This window comes from Lepidochelys olivacea, assembly GCF_965140295.1.
Source record: "Lepidochelys olivacea isolate rLepOli2 genome assembly, chromosome: 6".
Classification (NCBI taxonomy): domain Eukaryota; kingdom Metazoa; phylum Chordata; order Testudines; family Cheloniidae; genus Lepidochelys; species Lepidochelys olivacea.
In genome coordinates this window covers 32,816,305-32,842,946 of record NC_140416.1, presented here as the reverse complement: position 1 = coordinate 32,842,946, position 26,642 = coordinate 32,816,305, and the positions used below count along the sequence as shown (strand labels likewise).

General features: G+C 42.4%; 1 protein-coding gene across 6 annotated transcripts in view; it reads left to right on the top strand.

Moving 5' to 3' along the window:
* The window catches only part of GALNT18 (polypeptide N-acetylgalactosaminyltransferase 18), a 382,178-nt gene that overhangs the window by 233,652 nt on the left and 121,884 nt on the right, over positions 1-26,642 (top strand). For all 6 annotated transcript variants that reach the window (XM_084630739.1, XM_084630740.1, XM_084630741.1 and 3 more), the window contains exon 4: positions 24,902-25,085. In XM_084630739.1, coding sequence (XP_084486865.1) covers positions 24,902-25,085 — 184 coding nt within the window. The remainder of the gene's footprint in view (positions 1-24,901; positions 25,086-26,642) is intronic.

Here is a 26,642-nt window from a genome sequence, read left to right as displayed (position 1 = left end):
CAAAGTCCTTGACAGTGTTTCAGCTAAGGCTGGTTGTGATGCCGTGTCCATTAATGTAAACGCAATGTCCATTTACTTCCTAGGTTCAGGATGACAAGGTACCTTCTTTGTTCCCCAGACATAGTCCAGCAAACCTTTGAAGTGTATCTCCTGCTATGTCCCTATAGCTGTTAGATCCTTTCTGAAATTGTATAATCCTTCATCTGCACGGAGTTTAGACAGATGATGAGAGACCCATTGTGAATGAGAAAATACTTAAACTATGTTTCAACGCAGAGACAGGTGAATAAACCTCATCTGACAGAAAACCTGTTTGTCAACTCTGCCTTGATACAGATTTCAAAACATATTTTCTGTGTGTGTGTGCGCGTGCGTGTGTGTATACACACACTTACATACATAAATTTCACAACGATGTGAATAACCAGCATGATCACCAACTTTTTCCTCAGACCTCACATGACCTCCTTTGTTGAACCAAAATGTACATACCGGAATCAGGACATTCCTGAGAGTCCTTGCCAGTTGACACTGAGAATTCCTGGGTCACATCTGCACTGATACATACTATAGTATGGACATTTTGGGAATTCAAATAGATAGTCTCATAGTGTGTTGTAGTGAAATTCTACTTTACGTACAAAAGGAAGGGGCAATCCCTGGAATTCTCAAGAGGCAGAGGGCGTGGGGAAGGGAAGGCTGCATAAGCAACATACTAGGGTGCAATTGCTGATGATTTGGGATAACAAGGCTGGTACATATCAATTTCTTTGTTAAATTGACAAACTCGTATACTCTTGCAGCGTCCAGCAGGCATAACTGGACACCGCAAGACAGAGATTCCTAGGGTTGTGTCTGGGACTGGAGATATTGATTTGGGTCATTTGGTTGCACAATCCAAGGAGCAGCTTACATGCCAAAGGCTGTGCGTTAACAGCCCAGGAATGGGGGTTCTCACAGCAGAGCAGGGGAAGGCTGGCTCCCAGAGTCCAGGGTTGGAGTGACCTAGCAGATCATGGGTCCAGATAACACTAGAGGGGAACATCACGGAGAGCTTTCTCCCTTTGGCTTAGAGCGGCTACTTTAGAGAGCTTACAGCGGCACAGCTGCATCAGGGCTGCTCTAAGTTCTCTCATGTAGCCATAGCCTTAGTAATCAAACAAATTATGCAAAGGGAAGGTCAGGTGGTGACTACCGTTGTCACCTTTACAGTCCTTCTGAAGGAAATGGGTCCTTTCCAGTAAATGTCTGTAAATAATCAATTATGCTGGCTGCTGCAGATACAAAGACCAGCTGATTTAAATGGTTTAACGATCAACAAATTAGTTAAAATCACTAAAGGAAATAGGAATTTCTGTGGCAAATGCACTACTAAAAATGTAACCGGGGAACAAAAAAGGAAGGTAATAAATTGAAGTGTTAAGTTAAAGAAACAAAAAACAAAACAGCACTAAAACTGCCTGTCAAAACAAGTTAAGTGTAACAGTAATCTTACTAAAGTCTCAAATAGCTAAAATACAAATAAGTAAATAAAGTAAAAATAGTGGTAGAATAAAACATTGGTAAAATACAGCAATTATCAAAGCCCAGGCCAAAAAAATTATCTTGTCAATTTAAAAAAAGTTATTTAAAGCTTTAAATATAAAAATAAAAATTTCAGTTTAAAAATGTAAAAAACTGAAATATGTCATCTGTTCATAATTTTCCAGTTTACAAAAGGAAAACTTCAGGAGTGTAAAACCTTTTCAGGAAAAAAGAAAGTTCAAAGTCTCACTGGCAGGGCTAAGCCAAGCTAGTTTAAAGTATTTATTTGGTTTTTCATAATAAGCTGTTCACAATACAGTAAAGGACCACAACATTTTAAAAGCACCTATTTTAAAAAATGTAAAATATATATGTAAAATAAATTGGCTTTTAAAAAATTCTACTAAAAATCCATCCGACTCTTTCATTGTGTTGCAAAGCTGACACGGCAGCAGCCAACGTCTCCTGGCGTCCTTAACTCTGCTAGTTAAGCCTTCAGAGGTGTCGGTGCTTTTACAGAGTTGAATTTTTTTAAAAAAAAGTCACAAATGTTGATAAATAAAAATAAAGGCTAATAAATAAAGCAGCTAATACCAAAATAGTATTAAAAAAAAACAACCCTAAATCCCTTTTCAGTGATAACATTTTTCTTTTTAGCTGCTTTTTAATGTATGTATGAAATTAATACTGCTAATATAATATAAAAATAAAGATTACATTATAAAAACATGCATTTCTATTAAACATGCAGCGTATACAGTAAAAAAGGGTTTTTTAAAAAAGCGAATAAAACATGCTAATTAACTAAAATCCTAGAAGGGCTCCGAAAAGAAGCCACAGTAAATTGTGGTGGGTTTTTTGTTGGGTTTTTTTTTTAGCTGGCTTTAAAAGCAAAAACCGACTCACCACCAAGAAAATAAAATAAAAATCAGTAAATATAAAAAGTAAAGCCCAACCACCAGAATTCTATTAAAAATGCCATCCAGTTTGTTTTCTTTCAACAAGTTATTAATTATAAATTAAGAGGTGCAATAGCAATTCAAACGTATAACAAAACATTAAACCACTAAAATCATATCCAAAAGTTCTAGTTAACTAGAACTTAAAATAAATATTACTAAAAAAACCCAAACTAAGAAAGAAAAATAAAATGTCCTAAAGTAAAAACAAATCAAAATACTTTAAAATTAAAACCTATTAAAATATTGTATAAAATATTCAATTTATTTATGTATCAGAGTTACTAAATTTTACCAATCTGCAGTTGCCTAAAGAAGAGGTCTCTGGGAAACCCCAACGCTTGTCAGCCCTTTTTTTGTAACATGTATATGAGGCTGTTGGGAGGTAACTTGCATAGAGGTGCCTAAATATGGATTTAGGACTCTAACTGTACAAACACGTTTTAAATTTTGGTTATAGATCCTCACTCATGGTTCATATGGGCCTCATTAATGGGTTACCTGCGTGTGTTTTACCTACTTGATGGATTCAACAGGATATTAACAAGAAAAACATGTTTTTATTAATATTCTATACAAAAACCCCTTTTTTGCAGATGATTGCAGCATCTCAAGTGTAATTGCTTCACACAAATGCTGCCAATTAACACCTCCAACATTTGTTTTGTAGTTATTGAGAAAATGCATTCATTTGGAAAAAGAAAAGAACTAACTACCGTTAATTAAGATGAATGGCACGTTGGAAAATAGCAGATTACCCGGTCTGAAGTTTTATATCAAAGGGTTGTCACGAAGCATAGAAAATGGCAATATACAAGGAAGGTGGAAAGTTAATGCCTTAGGTCAGTATAGAATTTAATCGTGAAATTTCATCATGAAATCTCACAATTCAGGAGACTCTTTTGGAGGTACTAAAAGACTTCTATTCAACAAGCCTGACAATAATACAGTCATGAAAAATGTGGATGTATATTCATTGCAAATCAAAATCCAATCCAAAGAAATCCAGCTCAAGCCTGTATCTGTGCAAAAGTCATTATTCACAGTAAAAGGTCAAATGTTATGCTGGGAGAATTGGTGGGAAGCTCTCAGATCTCTGTAAGAAGTGGATTTTGATAAATTTTGCAGTGTTACAGATTATATAAGAGCATGCACTGGCAAGATTTAGTTGTAAGGGTCTGCCTTAAAAAGATCTTTGGAACAGACCTTCTTGCTCCAAAGCATCAGTTTTGTGAGAGATCAATTTCTGTTGGAAAAGATTCCAGAAGTCTACATAATGATGGAAGTAAAACTTGGGTTGTCAATTAATCACAGTTAACTCAAGGCAATTAAGTAAAAAAAATTAATCGCACTTATAACAGTAGAATACCAATTGAAATGTATTAAATATTTTTGGATGTTTTTCTACATTTTCAATATTGATTTCAGTTACAACACAGAATACAAAGTGCACAGGGCTCGCTTTGCATTATTATTTTTGATCATTTTTGCAATGCATATATTTGTAAACAAAATAAATAGTATTTTTCAGTTCACCTCATACAAGTACTGAAGTGCAATTTCTTTATTGTGAAAGTGTAATTTACAAATGCAGATTTTTTTTTTTTTGGTTAATAACTGCACTCAAAAACAAAACAGCCTAAAACTTCAGAGCCTCCAAGTCCACTCAGTCCTACTTCTTATTCTGCCAATCACTAAGACAAACAAACAAGTTTGTTTACATCGACAGGAGATACTGCTGCCTGCTTCCTATTTACAATGTCACCTGTAAGTGAGAACAAGCGTTTGCATGGCACTGTTGTAGCCTGCGTTGCAAGGTACTTTCTTCCATGCTGATGATGCTCATTAAAAAAAATAATGGTTCAATTAAATTTGTGACTGTACTCCTTGGGGGCAGAACTGTGTATCTCCTGCTCTGTTTTACCTGCATTCTGCCATATATTTCATGTTATAGCAGTCTCAGATGATGACCCAGCACTTGTTCATTTTAAGAACACTTTCACTGCAGATTTGACAAAATGCAGAGAAGGTACCAATGTGAGATTCCTAAAAATATCTACAGCACTTGACCCAATGTTTAAGACTTTGAAGTGCTGTCCAAAATCTGAGAGGGATGAGGTGTGGAACATGCTTTTAGAAGTCTTAAACGAGCAAGACTCCGATGTGGAAACTACAGAACCCGAACCACCAAAAAAGAAAATCAATCTTTTGCTGGTGGCATCTGACTCAGATGATGAAAATGAATATGCATCAGTCTGCACTGCTTTGGATCGTTATCAAGCAGAAACCATCATCAGCATGGAAGCATGTCCTGTGGAATGGTGGTTGAAGCATGAAGGGACATATGAATCTTTAGCACATCTGGCACGTAAATATCTTGCAACGCCAGCTGCAGCAGTGTCATGTGAATGCCTGGTCTCACTTTCAGGTGACATTGTCAACAAGAAGCAGGCAGCATTATCTCCTGCAAATTGTAACCAACCTTGTTTGTCTGAGTGATTGGCTGACCAGGAAGTAGGACTGAGTGGATTTGTAGGTGCTAAAATTTTATTTTGTTTTAATTTTGAATGCAGGTTTTTTTGTATATCTATAGTTGTTAGTTCAACTTTCATGGTAAAGAGATTGCACTATAGTACTTGTATGAGGTGAATTGAAAAATTTTTTGTTTTGTTTTTTATAGTGCAAATATTTATAATAAAAAATAAATATAAAGTGAGCACTGTACACTTTGTATTCTGTGTTGCAATTGAAATTAATACATTTGAAAATGTAGTAAACATCCAAAAATATTTAAAATAAATGGTATTCTATTGTTTAACAGCGCAATTAATTGTGATTAATTTTTTTAATCATTTGACAGCCCTAATTAAAACTTTACTGAATTTGTTCAGAAAGTAATCAAATTTAAGAAAAAAAAACTGCAGGAAAAGTAAAAGAAACAAGAGATGATGGTTTTAGAAATACTTAGCTTAAAAGCTTTACTGGAACATCTCTTCCTGGGGCAAAAATATCATAAAATGTAATGTATCATCGAAATATTAACCAAGAAAAAACACACTTTAAAAAGATCCTGCTGGCTTTGTGATAGTTTGCGTTTTCCTAATAGAATTTTGGGCAAAAACTAAGTGTACAGGGCCAAATTCAGGCCTTGTTGATGCCTATGCACCCATGCAACTCCACAGTGGGGTTTCTTGGAATATTAGTGACTGCAAGACGTGGCCTGCAGTTTTATTTTAAGTCCATTTTATGCATGTAGCCTCTGATGCAAAAGGCAGCTCCTCCACCAGCACAGTGTTTCTAGTAACATGTCCAGCTACTGGTGTTTCTCTGATTGATTCAGAGAAAAGACTGTCTCCTTCTGAATCTCAAACAGCCCTTTGTGAAGTGCCGTGTGTTTTTCCTTATAGGTCTCCCATCTAGCACTGACGAGTCTTATTGCTGCGGACAAGAGCATAACCTGAACTAGTAAAACTGACCTCTTTTGTGAGATATGAGGAGAGAGCATATCTCACTCACGGCTTCAGTATAGTAGCTTTTGTAAAGAACTGACAGCCTGATTCTCCTCTCATTTATATAATTTACATCAGTGTAAATCAGAAGTAACTACTGAAGTCAGTGGAATTCCATAGGCTAACATCAGTGCAAGTGAAAGGAGAATCAGCCCTCAGTAGCCTTAGGAAAACATTTCCAACAGGGCCTTCTTGTGCATTATGCAAGTGAGCAGCAGGCATTCACTACTCTGAGGGTAATATGAATAGATAGATTAGCATACTTAGTTTTAAAATAAATAATACTCAAAATTAAGCACGATTTAAGCAGATCTTTCCCAGATTGCAGTGGGATGTTAATAGCAATGCTGCTGCTTTAATCATAATCAAAAAGGTATGATGGATTCTAGCTTCAGATTAGTGTCTAGCAGTGTATTTCAATTTCTGGTTGGCTTCATGCATCCAAGCTCTAGTAACATACTTGGGTTGAATTTATTTTAATATTAAATCAACCAATGTATTAAGAATGGTTCTCCGTTCTATGGACACTGATACATATTGCTGCAGTCCCAGACATATTTCATATATAAAATCAAAATTGAACCATGACTGTGGAACATGAAAAATTATTGTAAAATGACCATCTAAAAAGAAGCAAAGGAATTGACTTGTTTGTAACAATGTTGGGTAATGGTGGTTAGTACTTGTTGAGAAAGTTTCCAATATATCTGAATTAGGGACTTGGAATAATTTATTCTGAGCAAAATTACTTGTTCTGAGCAAACTGATTTGTTCCTTTCATCTCAAGCTATCCGGCCTCAAAGAGGTGTGCGTGTGTGTTTTGTAATTCTCTTAAGATCCTGAGTTTAGCAATTTTAGAATGTGGTATGAGGTACATTGAGTTCAGCCCACATCTTGGGGCACCTACATAAAGCTTGAGCAATTGAGTCCTCTGTAGGGGAATATCCATGGAAGTATAAGATGGTGGAATTATTACCTCTCCGAGCATGAAACACACCGTTGTAGCAGCTAAATCCTGCCCCCTCCGCTATGCAAGATATTTTAGATAGTAATGCTACATGCATCCGCTATCCTTTGGCCTGCCCCCAATATCCTGCTCCCTGTATTTCCTAGGAAAGCACCTACAGAATACCACTCTCACTACTGTGTGATGCTCAGGGAAGTCCCACTCCGGGTATGGCTATATGTAAGCGGAGGAATAGTCCCGCTATTGTGGGGAACTTTCCTGACTTCTGCACTACCCCGGTGAAGTGGGCTAACGAAAGGATCTGAGTCCTCGCTCCCACTTCCTTTACCCAGTGGCCTCCCTGCCCTTGAGGACTCCCCTTCCACTCTCCCAGCTGCAGAGTCCTCGTAACCCCAACAAGGGTGGGCCCAGGATTCCTGGGGGGTTCAACCTCCAACCCTGCTGTGGTCACCCAGGACAGGGGCTAGGGTGTCCCCATGCCGGGATACTCTCTCTGCACTGGGCACTTCTCTGACCCACTGACTATTACATACAAGTTAAAGGAAATGCAAGTTATTTAATCAACAATTAATTTTAAAAAGAGTAAGGGGAAATGGGAAAGGTTAAAGGAAACACATCACCCCGCTCTGTAGCAGGGAACATCACAAACAGTGTCTCTGGAATGTCCTGGCAGTTCACAGTCTGTTCCTTGTAAGTCCCAGGCCTCCTTCTCAGGCCCTGGCTTTGCTGCAGGGATGCTGTGGGTTGGACACTTGCTCTGGTGGTGGCCATACGCTGTCAGGGTCTAAGTGGTAGGACCCTTCTTCCCAGTGTCGCCCCTGCTCTGTCAGGGTTATGATCCAAGTCTGGCCTGCAGAGCCTCTTGGCTGAGGCGTCTCCCTGTGCTGGGCCCGCTGCCCAGGGTCCCCCTCGCTCTTCCCAGCTGCTCACCGCACCCAGCTCTGGACTGCTCCAGCCCCAGCTGCACCACTCGGTCTTTGCACTGCTGCTGCTGCTCTGCCTCCAGCTCCCTGGGCTGCTTCTCTGGCCCCTCTGGCTCTGTTTGCTACAGCTCTGCTTCCAGGACAGGTCTGCTCTGCAGGCTGCTTCTGTCAGGCTGCTCCCAGCACTGACCTGCTTCCTGGGCTGCTTCTCTGGCCCCTCTGGCTCTGGTTGCTACAGCTCTGCTCCCAGGACAGGTCTGCTCTGCAGGCTGCTTCTGTCACTCTGCTCCCAGCACTGACCTGCTTGCTGGGCTGATTTTCTGGCTCCTCTGGCTCTGGTTGCTGCAGCTCTGCTCCCAGGGCAAGTCTGCTCTCTCTGGGCTGTGCCTCTGGCTTTGGAGCTGCAGCTCTGTTCCCAGGACAGGGTCTGCTCTCTCTGGATCTGGCCCAGTTCTGCTCCCCAGGTCAGCTCAGGCCCCTGCTTTCTTTTTAGCTCGGCCCCACTCTGTCTGACCCAGGCAATTCCAGCTCACACGGAGGACGAGGACGGGACCTCACTGGCCTCCTGACTCCCTGATTAGCCTGCCCGCCCTGTCATTCAGGCTGACCTGGAGCATTGGCCTCTCCCCATTGTTCCTGGGGACTGTCAGTCTCAAGGTCTTGATTTCCCAAAGACCCTTCCCTTTTTAGTACTAGGAGCTAGCAACTAAAACACCCCCACTGAATGTTAGTAATAGGGCAACAGTCCCCTTACGTATACTTTGAGTTGGGGTTGTACTTCCCAGATTGACAAGACATACCCACACTCACTCTGACTCAGCTAGTGCACTAAAATCAGAGTGTACCCTCAGTGATGCAAGTGACAGGATGGGCTTGCTGGACGGAATGCTTTTCTAGCGTCTGACAGGTTTGTGCTTGGAGTGGCCAGCCCTTCCCTCTGCTTTGTGCTGCCATAGCTATGCTCTATTTTTAGCATACTAACTTGATCACAGCTAGTACATGTACGTCTCCTCGAGCTAGGAGCTGCACTTCCGGCTCAAAATGTGGCCATGCTCTCTGTCGGGGGCCTGCCCCATGCCTGTATAGTGGAGCCACAGCAGTTCTGCTTCAGTGGGGTGGGAGGAGGTATTGTTTCATATTCTCTGTGTATATATAAAGTCTGCTGCAGTTTCCACGGCATGCATCCGATGAAGTGAGCTGTAGCTCACGAAAGCTCATGCTCAAATAAATTGGTTAGTCTCTAAGGTGCCACAAGTCCTCCTTTTCTTTTTGCGGATACAGACTAACACGGCTGTTACTCTGAAAAATGCTTCATTTAGGACCTTTCACACCTGCAGGGAACGTGGACAGGATTTGGCTTTCCTGGCTTTTTAAACAAATATGGGCCTATAGTAAGAAGTGCCTCTCATCAGTGGATGGAGGGCGTAGAAACTGTTTGTTTGCAACAGTTTGGTTTAATGTATTAAATTTATTTAATGTAATCTAGATATCACAGTGATAGCACAATACACAATTTAATTTAATGACAGTTTTAATTAGATCTGGAGAAACATTTTAGTTTTTTTTCTTGGAGCCAGACTGTAGCCTGGCCTGTCCTGGTCGCCTGGGATCACACGTAACAGTGGCGTCACAGGTACGTTGACAAAATCGCCAATTGATAAAGTTATATTGACCTTTTGTTAGTACATCTTATTTCATTTGAGGGAAGTTTGTGTAAGATTTTGCCAGTATTACCGGCTTCACTGCTTGGACGATTTGCCAGCATAGCTATGTCAGTTAGGGGAATTATTTTATTTTTCTAGTGTGAACAAGGCCTGTGTGGTTTTTTCCGTTGCTGTTGCTGTAACCTATGATAACATGGGTACAGAGATCAAACTCTCTACACAGGGCTAGCCCTAGACCAAATGGCGCCCCAGGCGAGGAGCGTCTTCGGCGCCCCCTCCTCTATTTGTGAAACTTTTGAATATCTTATTTTTTATTTCATATGTAGCCCGTTTCATGACTTTGCACAATTGGCATGTCTGATTTATCCCTGCCATATAAGACGATTCATTTGCATGTTAGGATCTGTAAATCTGTATTTATTCATGCCATATGTAAGCAAATTTAAAAAAAAAATTGGTTTCCTCTAAGCTTATAGGAACCTTTTTAAATTTTAAGAATAAATGAAATGTACTAACTTCAAGAAATTGAACTGTGCACCAACATTGGGTAGACCAGTATTAGTGTTACTGTAGGTGACAGCCTTAGAATGTTAATCCTAGTCCTTTAGTTCAAAAGATTGCTTTTTTCGCCTTTTCCTTTTGTTGTTAGCAACAAAAACAGCACCCCAAGCCCGGTGTCCTCTGAGCCTGGCACCTCAGGCAGTCACGTGCCCCTAAATCTGGCCCTGCTTCTATGGGCTGAAATGCAGCTATGCCTTTTAAAGGACAAGAGAGCAGAATATCATGCACCATGTGCTCACCCTGACCCATATAGAATATCTGTGACAAAGTTTGGGATACACCCACTTAAATAATGGCTTTGGATATAAATGCCTCAGATGGAGATGGAACATTTTGGATCCCATATGTAAGATTTGACTGATGCAAGATGGCACATTCAAAAGCAGGACATTTGACAACCCTAATTTTGAATGACTTCAGAATGCACCGTAGTCTGATAAATTTGTCACTTGGATCCAGACTGAGGTCCCAACAGGATGGAATGCCGTATAGCTGCCCTTGTCCTCGGAGACCTTCTCACAATATTATCAGGCATGCTGTGGGCCACTGTGGTCCAAATCAAACATTCTTTTTCCTAAAGGAGAGTTGACTTTCAGATTTATGATGAAGTTGTCACATGTGCAATGTTCGTAAGTTTGAGTTGTGGTTGCCCATATAATTTCACATTTTCAAAAGAATCTAAGCCCCATTTAAAAACACTAAAATAAAAAACTATCTATAAAATCATTGATGATTCTTTAATAGTGAGTGCATGTCCCGATACCTGGCTATTCCTTGTTTTCTCTAGCATAATTTTTATGCTAACACTATGCAAACTCTATTGTAATCAATGGGATTCTTTCTGTTGACCTTTGTGGGCTTTGGATCAGCTCCAGATAGCATATATACATGATTGTCTCTGAACCACATACTTCTAGGACCATGTTTGTTTGCACCACTTTCCACAACTAATGTCATAGCAACGTCTGTGACAGGTTCGATCACAGAGACCCCCTTAGGACTGTGACCTGATGTGCTGAGACTACTTCTGAGCCCATTTTCTCTGACAGTTTGGGGCTCCAGAACCCTGCCTTGTTGAGCCAGACACGGAAGCCTGCTGCAACACTGACGGAGGGTCTGAACCACGCCCCCAAAGCTGCAGACTTAACTGAAAACAGCTTAAGAAGTGCTCCTGTCTCCAGGACCCAGACACCCAGCTCCCAATGGGATCCAAACCCCAAAAGAATCCGTTTTACTCTGCATAAAGCTTATACAGAGTAGACTCATAAATTGTCCACCCTCTATAACACTGATAGAGAGAGACACACAGCTGTTTGCTCCCCCAGGTATTAGTTACTCTGGGTTAATTAATAAACAAAAGTGATTTTATTAAGTATAAAAAGTAGGATTTAAGTAGGTTTCAAGTAATAGAGAGAACAAAAAGAAAAGGCGCACTTGTGGCACTTTAGAGACTAACCAATTTATTTGAGCATAAGCTTTCGTGAGCTACAGCTCACTTCATCGGATGCACGGCTGCTACTCTGAAACTTATACGCATATTTCCATAAACATATAGAGTGCAACGTCACAATGCCAATAAATAAATAGCCTTATTTGGACTAGAGTATTTGGCAGTTTTATTGTAGGGTGACCAGATGTCCCAATTTTATAGGGACAGTACCGATGTTTGGGGCTTTTTCTTATATAGGCCTTATTACCCCTAACCCCGTCCCAATTTTTCACACTTGCTATCTGGTCACCCTATTTTATTGGCAGCTTCCTTTTTCTTTAGGAATCCATTACTGTAATATGGATTGCCTAAATGTTTTTGGCACCCAGAAGATATGATCAAGTTCACTGTATCGAAAGCACCTTGTGAGGTCCTCATGGTTACAGAAGTAGAGAGAATCTATCATGTGTTCTTTATACTATATTTTTCTAAATGTATATAGACTGTTCAAGCCTTTAGTTCCCTTTGAATAGAGATTTTCTGTGGAGTTGCTCTGTGTAAACCCTACGATAGATTAGAACTAAATACTGTTTTTAAAAATAGATTACTGGAATCAGCTGGCGCTAGATTGCATTTCTCAAGCTCTCTACTTTCTCTTTTACATTTAAAGGTTGCTTCACAAACCAATCCAGTAACATCAAGTGAAGGAATTATAGACTCTAAAGTCAGATTTTTGACAGTAGTTCTTCCACCAGTGTGTGTTCACTGGGTCAGGTTTTTTATACTTTTTTTGTTGTTTTTGTTGGTGCTTACTTTCACCTCTTTTTTTAATGCCTTTTCTAAAAAGTGTACAGATACAAAGGTAGTAATAACAAAAACTGGCAGATGCTGTGTATATCCTCCTCCTCTTCTATTTAAAAAAAAATCATAGTATTCAGGAGTAGTGGACCCTAGACTATAGTTTGTGTTAGTGTGCGGGGCTATTTGTACAGAATGCAGCAGTATTTTCAGTAAGGATTTGATTATCTGTGCTGAACCCTGAATTTTGAAAATAACCTCTTTTGAAATCTGAAATGTAAGATTACCTTTTCCCATGGTATTTTACTTCCACATCTGTGTCAGGAACCATGTATCATTTAAATTGCCCAAGGTATGTCTGCCTACCAGATCACTAATACAGTCCCACACAACAGCCACTGGAATTAGTGAGGTCTAGAAAGCCTATAAAAGGAGATTGTCTTCAATTTATGAAGAGCTGTGATACATACATGTTATCTTAAAGGGGACCACTGTTTTGAAATTGGGTTATTTGTTGGGGGAGGCAGGCCTTTGTTCTTCTCATGTCAAAATCACAGGTGATCTCAGAACACCCTTTGCTTCTGTGATTTGTGGAGATATGGAAGGCAGCTCCAGGCAGCTAAAGAGGATTCAGTACAATGCCAGCAAAACCTACTCATGAGTCAAGTGGAACAAACACCGCCTCAGGTACAATGTCCCTGGGAATGCGTGAGGGCAAAAGCAGCCCACTTCACCCTTTGAAAGGAGCAACATGTACTTCCCGATAGTCTGACTCAACTCTGTTGGGCAGTTTGAAGGAGGGGTGTGTGGCCATTTCTTATTCCTCCATTTGGGGAGGTTAGTGTTGCTCTCAGCACTAAACTAGTGAAGTCCTTTACTGTGGGTGAGATCCTCAGCTTGTGTAAAATGGCATTAGTTCCATTTATTTCAGTAGAGCTATGCCTTTTTATACCACCTGGGAATCTGAACTATTGCACACACAAGCTGACTGTAAAGGTTTATTGTACTGTCTAGTTCCTTTGCGTTAACAATGGGTGAAATTCACCTCCGTGCAGAGGGCTAAGATGTTAGTGGGACGTAAGTGATGCGTAGGCTTTCTGCACTAGTGTAAATTTTATCCTATTAGAGCAAAAGATGCAGCAGTACCAGTAGGTAAAGTGCATATTCTGCATCTGCATGACAGCATGGAATTCTGAGGCTAGATTCTGTGACTCATTGTAGTCTGTTACCAATACAAGTTAGTTGTCTTGTAGTAATGGAGGGAAAGGACTGTGTTGCTATTTAGTATTTGAGGCCTATCCAAAGCTTAATTTTTTGCATCATGTTGGTAATTTCCCATGAGTATCTTATCTATTACCAGATAATACCAGGTTATTAAATATGCAAGCACAACAGGTCTACTTTATCAGTTTATGTATTGTGGCCCTCTTTTACGAACAATTTTAATACACACGTACATTATAAATTGCACACCTATCCCATTTTATAAAATTTTCTCATTTGGAATTATCTGCTCTTGGTCCAGAGATGAGAGGTGTTCACTGAAGCATGGTGAAAAAGATAAGGGGCCGGGGTAGGAGAGAGGAGGAGAAGAAAGAATACCAGGCATAGTAGACTTTCACTGAGCTGCATACCAAATAGGTGGTGTAATCCGAGGTAAAAGTGTGCCTCACTTTTGCCATGAATTCAGGTTGCAAGTCAGGTTCTTTGCATCCCTGACTCTCTGAGGAAAAGAAATGTCTTCTGCAGCAAAGGGTAAAAGCTGGGCTTTTTTTATTCACCAGAAGAGAAGCAGATGCTTTTGCATGTTCTGATTCTTAAGAAAGTCTATGAAATTGCCAATGAAAATGTACCTCTTCCACCTCAAATAGTCTCCAAAATCCTTGAACTGCAAGTAATTTGATAACATCAATAGAAGTTATGTCTGAAGGACTGCAGGATTTGCCCTATTTAAAATAAATCAGTTGGTGCTAATTCTGCCTTCAAATGCTATTGAAGCCAGTGGGGCTGCTTTGGGTGAGAGGCAGTCCAGGCTAATGAATAGGGCACTCACTGTACTTGGAATCAGGACACCTGGTTCTAGACTCCTGTCCCTGCCAGTGCCTCACTGTGTGTCTGGTCACTCCTTTTGTGCCTGTTTCTCTCATCACACTATTTGTCATGTCTGTTTAGATTGTAGACTCTTTGGCGCAAGGACTTTACCTCACTATGTATTTTCACATTGCCTGCTCACTGAGGCCCTGAGCTCAATTAGAGCCTCTAGGTACTATCAGAATATAAATAATGGGTATAACACATGGCAGTGTTTTGCCCCATTGTATATAACATTGTTTAATCCACAGTTGTTGGCATTGTATTACAATTTTGAATATAGCTTTCTTTGCTTTCACAATGGTTGAAATTCACCTCTGTGCAGAGGGCTAAGCTTTAAGTAGGATGTAAGCAGTGCCTAGGCCCCCTGCACTGATATAAATTTCATCCAGTTAGAACACAGGGTTCAGCAGTAGGTAAAGAGCTTTTCTGCTTCTACTGTACCAATGTCATGGAACGTGACTTTCGGCCCTTTTTAGTAAAATTTAATATTATTACAAACAGTTACAGGTAACTTAGCAAGAGTTTAAAAAATGCATATGTCTAGGCAAAGCAGAAGTGTCAGATTTTACAAATGTAATTGTTTTAAGAGATGCAAGAATGCATTTAAGCACTTGAAACTGGAATATGTTAAAGTATTAAAGTTATTGTAAATTAAGCTTAATTGCTTGTTCTTTAAATGATTTCTCTATAATGTGAACCATTATTTATGACAACACTGCCTCTATCAATAGCTTTAAAATTACACTTCAAGACTAAGGGCCATATCCTCAGCTGGTGTAGATTCACATTGGCTCTATTTATGTCAGTTTCCACCAGCTGAGAGTCTGGCCCCGTTATCTTTCCACTATATTTTGCTATTTATGGAGACTATTAGAAGCAACCAACCCTCTAAATATCTTTATGCAGATTTGAATTCTCAAATGAATTCAAGTTCAAAACTGTTGAAGGAGAGGAGACAGATTTTTATGGGCACTTTTGCCCAAATTGCACTTTGCTGCATGGAAGCGCTCTGTATTATGTGCTGATATATTCCAAATCAGCTTGGTGATGGAAAGGAATACGAGAGGGAATGAGTTCAGGCTACATTTTACCAGCAATTAGATGTACAGTAACGGGGATATACTTACTTTCTGCCTCAGAGTCAGGTTTTGACAAGCCCTTTGGGTGGGTGTTAGGGGAAAGTGCACAAGAGCCTCCTCTATTTTGCATGGCCCTGCAAGAGCCTTTCACAATTGCACAGGGATTGCTCCCCCTGTGTGCCTGAGAGGAGGCAGGTTCATAGCTCTGATCCTCTTATAGGCCAACCTGAAGAGCAGGCCGGTCACAAAATTTGAGCTGCTGCAACAACCTAGTACAGGGGTGGTCAAACTTTTTGGTCCAACGGTCACATCTGGGTACGGAAATTGTATGGCTGGCCATGAATGCTCACAAAATTGGGAGTTGGGGTGCGGGCTTTGGGGTGAGGCCAGAAATGAGGAGTTCAGGGTGTGAGAGGGGGCTCTGGGCTGGGGGTTGGGGTGGGGAGTGAGGGCTCTGGAGTGCAGGAGGGTGGGACGTAGGGGTTTGGAGGGTGGGAGAGGGGTCAGAGCTCGGGCAGGGGGTTGGGGCTCTGGAAGGGGGCAGGGGTGCAGGCACTGGGCAGTGCTTACCTCAAGCAGCTCTCGGAAGCAACAGCATGTCCCCCCTCTGGCTCCTACGTGGAGGTGCGGCCAGATGCCCATCCGCAGGCACCGCCCCTGCAGCTCCCATTGGCTGTGGTTGGGTTGGGGGCATCATGCGGAGCCCCCTGGCTGTCCCTACACTTAGGAGCTGGAGGGGGGACATGCTGCTACTTCAGGGAACACATGTGGAGTTGGGCAAGCCCTGGACCCCACTTCCTGGCAGGAGCTCGAGGACCAGATTAACACATCTGAAGGGCCGGATGCAGCCCCCAGCCCATAGTTTTCCCACCTCTGCCCTAGTAGATGTAGGTGTACTACAAGGAACTGTCCCAAGGAACCGTCCCAAGCCACAGGTGCCTTAGGGCCCACCTCCTTAAGGGAAGATTCCCTGCTGTGAAGGGGACTTCACTGAACCTGTAATATAATCCCAATTAATCTCTGTGGGATTGAAGGTAAGGATGGTGTGCCTCCCCTGGCTCTACCCACACCTAGCCTCCAGCCTGCCCAGTCTTCTGTGGGCCCCGCATGGAGCCCTAAAAGGGGGAGAACATGTGCATGACCTGATCCTGTCTTGCGCCTTGCAAAGCTGGAATGGAGAGATCCCTGCAGGGATAATCCTTGGGGGTTAGGGGTTTGGTTTTGGTTTTTTTAAATGTACATAGAGACATTTCAGAATAAAATATAAATTACTCCTTACACATCTGCTCTGACTAGCAATGTCCTAGTCCTGCATAGACGCTACATACCTCTCTGCCTCCTTTAACTACGCAGAATTCATGCGGCTTGCAAGTGCTGCACCTGCAGTAGTCCCCTGTCCATATGTGTGGTGTTAGCTCTATCTAACCATGCAGACTCATTCAGTTTAGCCAAATGAAGTTCTTATTTCAGATATTCCATGTTGAAAGACAAGCACATCTGTCTTTATAAGCTATTTGTTTCCATAAACGGAAACAGAATCTTCTGTATATTGAAAATGACACATTAGTTCGTTCTTATTGTTTTTCCTATGGGGGCAGAAGGCATTGAAGCACAATAATTAATGAAGAAGGGTGTTTTGGATTTATTATTCATGTAATTTTCATTATATGAAAAAATATGGGTTGAAAAATGTGCTGGTGAAGGTCATTGGTAGCATCAGTTTGAAACAATAATTGTTTGTAGGGGTAGAATCCTTTCTTCCAGTCCAGTTGGGCACAGTGCTCTGAAAATGTCAAAGGCAATTGAAAACAAAGCTGTCTTGTAAAATTTAGTGGTAGGCAGGTTAGGACTGCATGAGAAATTGGATACTGAATATCCCAGTAGGGCATATTTATGTTCTGTAGAAAATGTTGATTTAAGTGATTTTCTTTGTTTAAATGTCCTAGGCTGCTGTTCCCTTTATCAGAGTTGAGGTACTACATTCCTGACAAGAAATTATTTTCATTTTGGGAAAGAAAGGTGAATCTTAGCAGTTTTAGCACGAATCCCAGTCTATTAATCAAGGAAAAATTGCATCCAGCCATCTTTCTGGGTGCAAAGCCCCCACTGAAACCATTGAAAGTTTTATTTAAACAACAATGGCAGGAAAAGGCCTAAGGGCAAAATGCGATCTTGTCTTTTGTGGATGCTGCACAGGATATGCAGGAGCATGGCTGCATATGGGCCAAGTATTTCCGTGAGTATTAGGGGCTGATCTCTCCCCATTGAAGTCCAATGGCAAAATTCCCAGTTGTGCAGGATCAGGCTCTAGATTGGAATTCTTGCTAATGATCCAAGAAGAACTCCTCCATTAGGAGAATATATAATATGCTAGTTGGTGGGGCACAACTGGGCTCTCCCTCTGTGCACCTTTCCCTCCATTCACATTCAAGAGCAGCTGTGAGGTGGAGTGTACATAGGGTTGCCAACTTTCTGATTGCAGAAAACTGAACACCCTTGCCCTGCCTCCTGTTCACTCCCTCCCCCCTCCCTCTGTTGCTCCCCCCCCACTTGCTCATTTTCACCAGGTGGGGGTTGGGGCAGGGGGTTGGGGTGCAGGAGGGGGTGAGGGCTCCAGCTGTGGGTGTGGGTCTGGGGTAGAGCCAGGGATGATGGATTTGGGGTGCAAGAGGGGGCTCTGGGTCAGGTGTGGGGCCAGGGATGAGGGGTTTGGGGTGTGGGAGGGGACTCAGGGCTGGGGCAGGGTGTTGGAGTGTGGGAGGGGGTGTGGGGTGTAGACTCTGTGAGGGAGTTTGGGTGTGGGAGGGGGCTCAGGGATGGGGCAGGGGGTTGGGTCACGGGAGGGGGTGCGGGCTCTGGCCGGCGGGCTCTGGCCGGCGCTTACCTCAGGAGGCTCCCGGAAGCGACTGGCATGTCTCTCCAACTCCTAGGCACGGGGCAGCCAGGGGGCTCTGCGCGTTGCCCCCATCAACAGGCATCACCTCAACAGCTCCCATTGGCAGCGGTGGGCAAGGGCAGCATGCGGAGCTCCTGTGGCCACCCCGGGTCTAGGAACTGGAGGGATGTGTTGGCTGCTTCTGGGAGCCAGGCAGAGCCAGCTGCTGTGGCCAACTGGACTTTTAGTGGCAGGTCAGCTGTGCTGACCAGAGCCACCAGTATCCCTTTTCAACTGGGTATTTTGGTTGAAAACCAGACGCCTGGCAAACCTAAGTGCACACCGATCCTTTTGGGAGCAGCAATAATGTGGTGTAAGGGTCCTGTTGCATTCAGGCTTCTGCAAACCATCTTGCCCTCCATTAGCAGGGCTACTTAAAGACACAGCTCTGCTGCTGTTCCTTTTCCATCTGCTCCCGCTGCAAACCTCACTGCAGTTTTCCCCAAAGTATGTAAGATAAATTGGTGTCGGAGAATTGTAACAGTAGAAGCAATATAAGGTAGCACCCAAAACTATCTGTTGGCTGAAAAAGGAAGGAGTCTGAGTAAACAATGACTCTGTCAACTGTATTGATTTTCAAATCTTTGCCTTTGTGTGCAATGTTTCTCAGCATCTGCTCTCCCGCTACTCTACAGTGAGGCTATGAAGATCCTCCTCATCGCCCCCCCCCCCGCATTGTTACAGCAAGTATAACTTCCTGCTTTTGCAAAGTTAGGTACAGATGTTTGCAATAAAAAATTTTATCTAATTTAAAGCAGAATGGCATTGTGTATGTAATGTGCATAACGATCTGTTGTCCTGATTCAATGCTATATAGTCCAGGGTCATATTTTAGGAGTGATATAATCTATCTAATCTGGTAAATTTCTGGAATATAATGAGCTCATCTCCTTTATCAGTAATTAGTCAACTAGCAAATGATCTAAACTGATCTCCAGTCTCTCATGTCTCCAGTATCCTGTTCAGAGATCATGAACGGGAAAGTTCTGGAGAGGCTATCACTTCCACTCTTGGTGAGTCTCAGTGTAAATGCAAATATGTATTAATGACCTATTTTCCTCATAAAAACGGCCATATTGGGTCAGACCAGTCCATCTAGTCCAGTATACTGTCTTCCAACAGTGGCCAAAGCCAGATGACTCAGAGGGAATGAAGGGAACAGGCAATCATTGAGTGATCCAGCCCCTCTTGTCCAGTCCCAGCTTTGGCAGTTAGAGGCTGTGGCCACCCAGAGCATGGGGCTGCATCCCTGACCTTCCCAGCTAATAGCCACTGATGGACCTATGCTTCATGAACTTATCTAGTTCTTTTTTTTGAGCCTCATTACAGTTTTGTCCACAACCTCCCCGACAACAAATTCTATAGGCTGACTGTGTATTGTGTGAAGAGGTACTTCCTTTTGTCTGTTTTAAACCTGTGTGACAAAGTTCCTCCTCTACCTTGGTGGGTCTTGCGCTTACTGGCGAATTTGCTCGCCTTCGAGCTTCCCGGCAGCCCTCAGGTTGGCCGTTTTTGTGAACCCACAGTCCAGGTCAACTCTTCCTGTGTCTGACCAGGAGTTGGGAGGTTTGGGGGTACCCGGGCCCACCCTCTATTCCGGGTTCCAGCCCAGGGCCCTGTGGAATGCAGCTGTCTAGAGTGCCTCCTGGAACAGCTGTGTGACAGCTACAGCTCCTTGGGTTACTTGCCCATGGCTTCCTCCCAACACTTCTTTATCGTCACCATAGGACCTTCCTCCTGGTGTCTGATAATGCTTGTACTCCAACAAACAGTATACGTTCTCACTCTCAGCTCCTAGTGCCTCTTGCTCCCAGCTCCTCACATGCACATCACAAACTGAAGGGAGTTCCTTTTTAAAACCCAGGTGCCCTGATTAGCCTGCCTTAATTGATTGCAGCAGCTTCTTGATTGGCTGCAAGTGTTCTAATCAGCCTGTCTTAATTTTCTCCAGAAGGTTCTGGATTGTTCTGGAACCTTCCCTGTTATCTTACCAGGGAAGAGGGACCTACTTAACCTGGGGCTAATATATCTGCCTTCTATTACTCTCCTGTAGCCATCTGGCCCGGCCCTGTCACACCTGCCACTTATTCATTATTTCAGTGGGTGACCCTGATTCTTTAGTTATGTGAAGGAGTAAATAATGCTTTCTTATTTACTTTCTCAACACCAGTCATGATTTTATAGACCTCTCTTATATTCCCTCTTAGTTGTCTCTTTTCCAAGCTGAAAAGTCCCAATCTTTCTAATCTCTCCTAATATGGAAGTTGTTCCATACCCTTAATATTTTTTGTTGCCCTTTGTATCTTTTTTCTAATTCTAAAGCATCTTTTTTTTTAAACGGGGTGACCAGAACTGCATGTGGTATTCAAGATGTGGGCGTACCATTGATTTATATAGTGGCATTATGATGGTTACTGTTTTATTTTCTATCCCCTTCCTAACATTTTTTTACTGCAGCTGTACGTTGAGCAGATGTTTTCCCACTAGAACTTTCTCTTGTGCTCTACAGTGATCCAGCTATCAATGTATTTGAATAATTACATAGATTTGAATAATTTTCATTCATACAATGCTCAAAGGGTTTGCTTTTGATTTGGAGTGTCGTGCCCAGTGTGTGCAAAATGACAAGTCGCTGCTGTGGTGTGAAATCTCGCCTCCTTCTTAGCTTTATTTCTGGGGAGTTGTGTTTTTTAGCTGCTTTGGAAGTTCGTTTAAACAGACAAATAACTTTATTTCCTCATCACTAAACTTGTTTCACAGTCTAATGTTAACTTCTCTGAAAGGAATCCAGACATATATTGTATATGTAGTCAAAATAATACTTAAATGCAAGAGAGATGGTGCAGAGAATTACTGCTAGAAGCAGTATCATTTCATCTTTATGAAAATATAATAGAGGCAAAAAACAAGACACCGACGGGAGCTCTTTTGATTATGTATTTATTATTTTGTATTGCTGTTGTGCTGCGGGGTATTGGTGGCTGCCAGCAAGTGTGTTTGACCTATCGGCAGTCAGAGACGTCACTGAAGCTGACCGGTGTGTTAGCCACCATTCATTCATGCTAACTGAGAGAGCAATTAAATATTCCTTTGTTTAGTGATTGCTGAAACAATAGCAGCCACCCCAACTCTAAGTCCAGCACGGAAGGCCTGACAAGAACTAACTCAGATTTCCCAGGGACTGATTGGTGGAGATGTATGTGTCTGTGTATATCAGTATCAGAAAGGGAGGAGAAAGCCAGTGATGCGTGGCCCTGAGAAGGAGCAGAGACAGAGCTCCTTGGGGTACAGGATGGGCTGGAAAGCAGGCTTGGATTTCTGGGCACAGAAACTGCCTGCTGCTGTTTGTTTCTACTGTGTTCAGGGAAGCAGAACTTCATGGATACTCTTTGTCAATAAACAACATTGTACCAAAGAAATAAATAACTTGTATTCTGAATTTCTCCCCTTAAAGGAAACAACCTCGCAAGGCCCCAAATATTCGCTAACTACTCAAGTCAAGGGGCATCATTATGATAGGACCCAGAGGCCCTAAGTTCATGATCCCATTGTGTTAGGCACTGTACAGAAACATAGTAAAAGACAGTTCCTGTCCCAAAGAGTTTACAATCCAAATAGACTAGAAAGATAAAAGATGTATTTATTATTCTCATTTTATAGATGTGGAGCTGAGACACTGATGTGTTAAGTGACTTGCCCAGGGTCTCACAGGAAATGTTTGGCAGATCTTCTGAGTCCCGGTCCAGCACCTTAACCATAAGACCATCATTTCTATCTTTCCTTTTACTCCACAGATGCTTCTGTATTTGTACATTGGTTAGGACAATGGGCCCTGATTACCACTGGGAACTCTGAGCACTGCCACATATAAATAATAATAATAATAATGAGAACAAGTGCATTTCAGCTGTACGTTTTCATTCCACGTATTGCATTGTCGCATGCACTCATCTTTGAGCCAAAGCTGCAGTACTTATTGGTTAAAAAGGAATAATCTTTTAATTAGGAAATGATTCTTTTCTGTTGTGATCACTATTCTTGCTTTGTTTTGCTGAGCAAGGAGGAGAAATTGCAGAACCTTTTGAGCAGAGAAAGAAAGGTGTTGTCAGAGCAAAGAGAAAGCTGCAGGTGTGGAGGAAGCACAATAGTTAATTTTTTTCTGTCCTCCTCCCCTTCCTCTTTGAAACACTGGTTTAAAAAATAAAAGTTCATGGGGAAATAATTGGGTTTTCTTTCCAGGCATATTTTTAAAATATGAAGTTTACATAGTGTAACGACTACCTCGTTCATTACTGCAATAATATAATACTTACTTATGCAAGCAATTGTGAATATAGCCCTTTATATGATGTTTTATGTGCTCACACTTCATTTTATGGCACATTAATTAATATCCAATGGCAAATGAGGTTTTGGTGATAATACCGTGCGCTTAACTGTTGCACACACTTCCTCTCTAAGTGTTTTATGCTTCTGTTTACATTCCTACCTTTTCGTCTGTCTTGTCTATTTAGAGTTTGACTACGCAGGCAAGTTTTACCGGCTACAATGATATAATTATACCACTCCAGATATAGTTGTGCCTGTATAGCTCTCCCTATGGATGCTCTTATTCCAGTATAGAAGAGGCTTTTTTCAGTTTAGCTTAAACCCCTGCCAAAACGATTTGAGCTAAACCAGAAAAAAAACACCTCTTATACCAGAAGAATGTCTATGGAGGGGTTACACTGGTATAACTGTGGAGATTTAAATTCACATCTTAGCTTATGGTGTAGTAACTTTCCCGAGTAGACAAGCCCTTAGATCGGGGTGGGCAAACTTTTTGGCCTGAGGGCCACATCTGGGTATAGAAATTGTATGGCAGGCCATGAATGCTCACGAAATTGGGGGTTGCAGTGCCGGGGAGGGGGAAGGTGCATGCTCCGGCTGGGGGAGCAGGCTCTGGAGTGGGGCTGGGGATGAGGGATTTGGGATGCAGAAGGGTGCTCTGGGCTGGGGCCAAGGGGTTTGGAGGGCAGGAGGGGGGCGGGGGTGGGGAAGGGCTCAGGGGTGCGGGCTCTGGGCAGCGCTTACCTCAGTCAGCCCCCAGAAGCAGAGGCATGTCCCCCTCACCGGCTCCTACGCGGAGGCACAGCCAGGCGGTTCTGCAAGCTGCCCTGTCCGCAGGTGCTACCCCTGCAGCTCTCAGAAGCAGCAACATGTCCTCCTCCAGCTCCTACACAGAGGTGCAGCACCGTCCACGTGGCTCTGTGTGCTGCGCTGTCCACAGGTGCCACCCCTGCAGTTCCCATTGGCTGCGGTTCCCAGCCAATGGGAGCTGCAGGTGGCAGTGCTTGGGGCAGGGGCAGCGTGCAGAGCCCCCTCGCTGCCCCTATGCATAGGAGCCAGAGAGGAGACATGCCGCTGCTTCCGGGAGCCGCGTGGCGAGCCCCTGACCCCATTCCTTAGCGGGAGCTCGAGGGCCAGGTTAAAAGTTCTGATGGGCTGGACATAGTAGTTTGCCCATCCCTGCCTTAGATTGCAAGTCTTTTGTGCTAGGGGCTGTCTCACTATGTGTATGTACAGTGCGTAGCAGAGTGAGGCCTACATTTTTGTCTGGGGCTCCTAGGCACTACACTAATAGATAACAATAATATCTCTAGTGTAATAAACCCTAAATATGTTTTACTGAACTGTAAATGTAAGAGGAAAGTGTGACCTATGATTTCTTTTTCTTATTTGCAGGCGAGCCATAACTGGAGGAAAATGCCACAGTATACAGATCCTCACTCCAGTGCACAAGACCTATGCAACACCTAAGCCATATTTTGAGGCTCAGATGGTGCATAGTAGAGCCCTGCCTGGGACTGTTTTAGACCCCTACAGAGGGAATGGGATCCCGCAGGACCCACTGCCAAAATAGTGGGAGCAGGATACAAAAATAGTCCGGCACAGGGCTCTAGTGCATAGACTTTGTACTGGCCCTCCATGTAAGGGTGAATCTCTCACCATGTTCATATCTTTATTTGATATACTGTGTGGCCAAATTTTGCCCCTACTGGTGCAGGCAGGGGGAGCAGAGAGGCTGCATAGTGAATCCGGTACTCCAGGAATGACTCTGGTGAGGGCAGGATCCCACAAGGCAGTTGGCGGAGTGACATGCTGTGGAAATGCACTGTGCTGGTCCTCTCTTCTTGTGAGTCCCTGACTTTTGATCATGGAGAAAGACAGTATAAATGCTAGTCACCAGGGGTTTGATCATGTCCTCTAATCTCAGGCCAGACTAGCTGGACCACTTCAGTGCAACAGAGTTTTGTTGTCTGCTGTTTCCATTGTGGAAGAGGTTTCTTACCACCCTCCTTTATCTCTTGTGCTCCAGAAGACAAGATTTAGCCCTCCTTGATGTTTTTCCTAACATATATGGGTAGATAAATAGATTTTTTTTATTGTTCTTACTCTTCATTATTTCTCTGTGTACAGAAGAACTCAAGGAGAAACTAAAGGAGTATGTTGACGAGGTGAATATGCGGAAGCCTGGATTCATCAAGGTGGTCCGACACAGCAAGCAAGAGGGGCTGATCCGGTCTCGGGTTAGCGGATGGAGAGCAGCCACAGCACCAGTCGTTGCGCTCTTTGATGCTCATGTGGAATTTAGCGTGGGATGGTATGTATCTTGCTGCTGCTTGCAATTATTTGTAAATGATGGCATGATATATATCCAGCATATAGGGGGATGAAGTTATATGAAGATCTTTTGACACAGATTTAAATACAGAGATAATTATGAAAAGCTTATGGTTTGTAATATGCAACATAGTCATAATCAAGATTCCGTTTGTTAGAACTGGGTTATTGTCTGCTGTAGTGGTTATTCCGGTAAATGCATGTTACTAAATTAGACAAGTGGAGCAAATTAGAGATTTATTGCCTCTGGTTAAAATTCATATCAAATTTATATGTGGACAGTATATTATTGTTCTCTTCCATTTTCATTTGATTTTTATCAATAGCTAGCGCACAGATGATAAATAATCACTTAGGCATGGAGAAGCTCAGTAGAACAGATCAGATGTGTAGCAAACTTAGTCCTGACTTTCTGTATGCAAAATTAAGGGGGTAATGCAAATTTTTTATATTATTTAGGGCCAGATTCTGTGGGTTGCTGATCTGATCTGATGAGGTCCTGTGGTTTCTCAGTACTTCCCAGGATAATTCCATGTATTGTTCATCTGAACATAGAATATTCTTCGTATTTCTTTCACCATTGCATTTAACTGAATTTTAAAAAAAAATCTTAATGTTTTAAAAGCTCACAATAGTTATAAATGTCAGAAGAACCCTGGGAAAGGTTTTGTTGTCAGCACGATATTATAATTAACAGTATAAGAAAAGCAGATAGATGCCCCAATTCAGCAAGATATTTAAGTACGTGTAACTTTACATATTCAAATAGTTCCATTGAAGCCACTCACCTGCATATCTGCTAAAGTACCTTGCTCAATTGGGCCCTGAGCCAGTTAAGCCTCCAGGCTAAACCAGTATTTTGGGATCACCCCATTATTAATTGCATAGGGCAGAGCAACTGCAGTTTGGATGGCCATGTGTGTGGGAGAGGGGGGCTTGGCAGGAGCTGGGAGAGAGATGGAAACATCTAAAGTTTAACCCAGTTCATGTGCACTGAATATATAAACATTTTTCATTTTCAGCAAAGGAATAACAAATGACATAGACTGCCAAGCTCAATACTAGTTTCTGAAAGACTTGTGCTGTTTATATTTAACTGCCAGCGGCTGGCTTTACAAGATACAGAAAAATTACATAACGATGTCTTGGCTCTATCTCAGATGTGCTCCTGGTGTTACGGTGGTCTCCTTAATGAATCATTTTAATTAGAAGCTAAATTGCATAAAACATGTCTGGGCAAAGGAGGGTGGATGATTCAGGGGTTAGGAGTGGGATACCAAGCCTTTCACTTTGAGATCATTGATTCCAATTCAATCCATGTTGATAGTGACCAAAAGTTGTTAGCATCTGAAGCTTTTCAGTGGCCTCTGAGAAATTAGTTGGTGATTTTAGCCTGATTCCTAGTGAAGAGTGACCACATCAGAGAATTATTATCACAACTTGCTCTGATACCTTTGTTGATGGACTTTGAACGACTTGGATGGTGCTGTCCAGAGATCAAGGGCAGAGTATCCTTGGGGCTGGAATATTTTTTTCA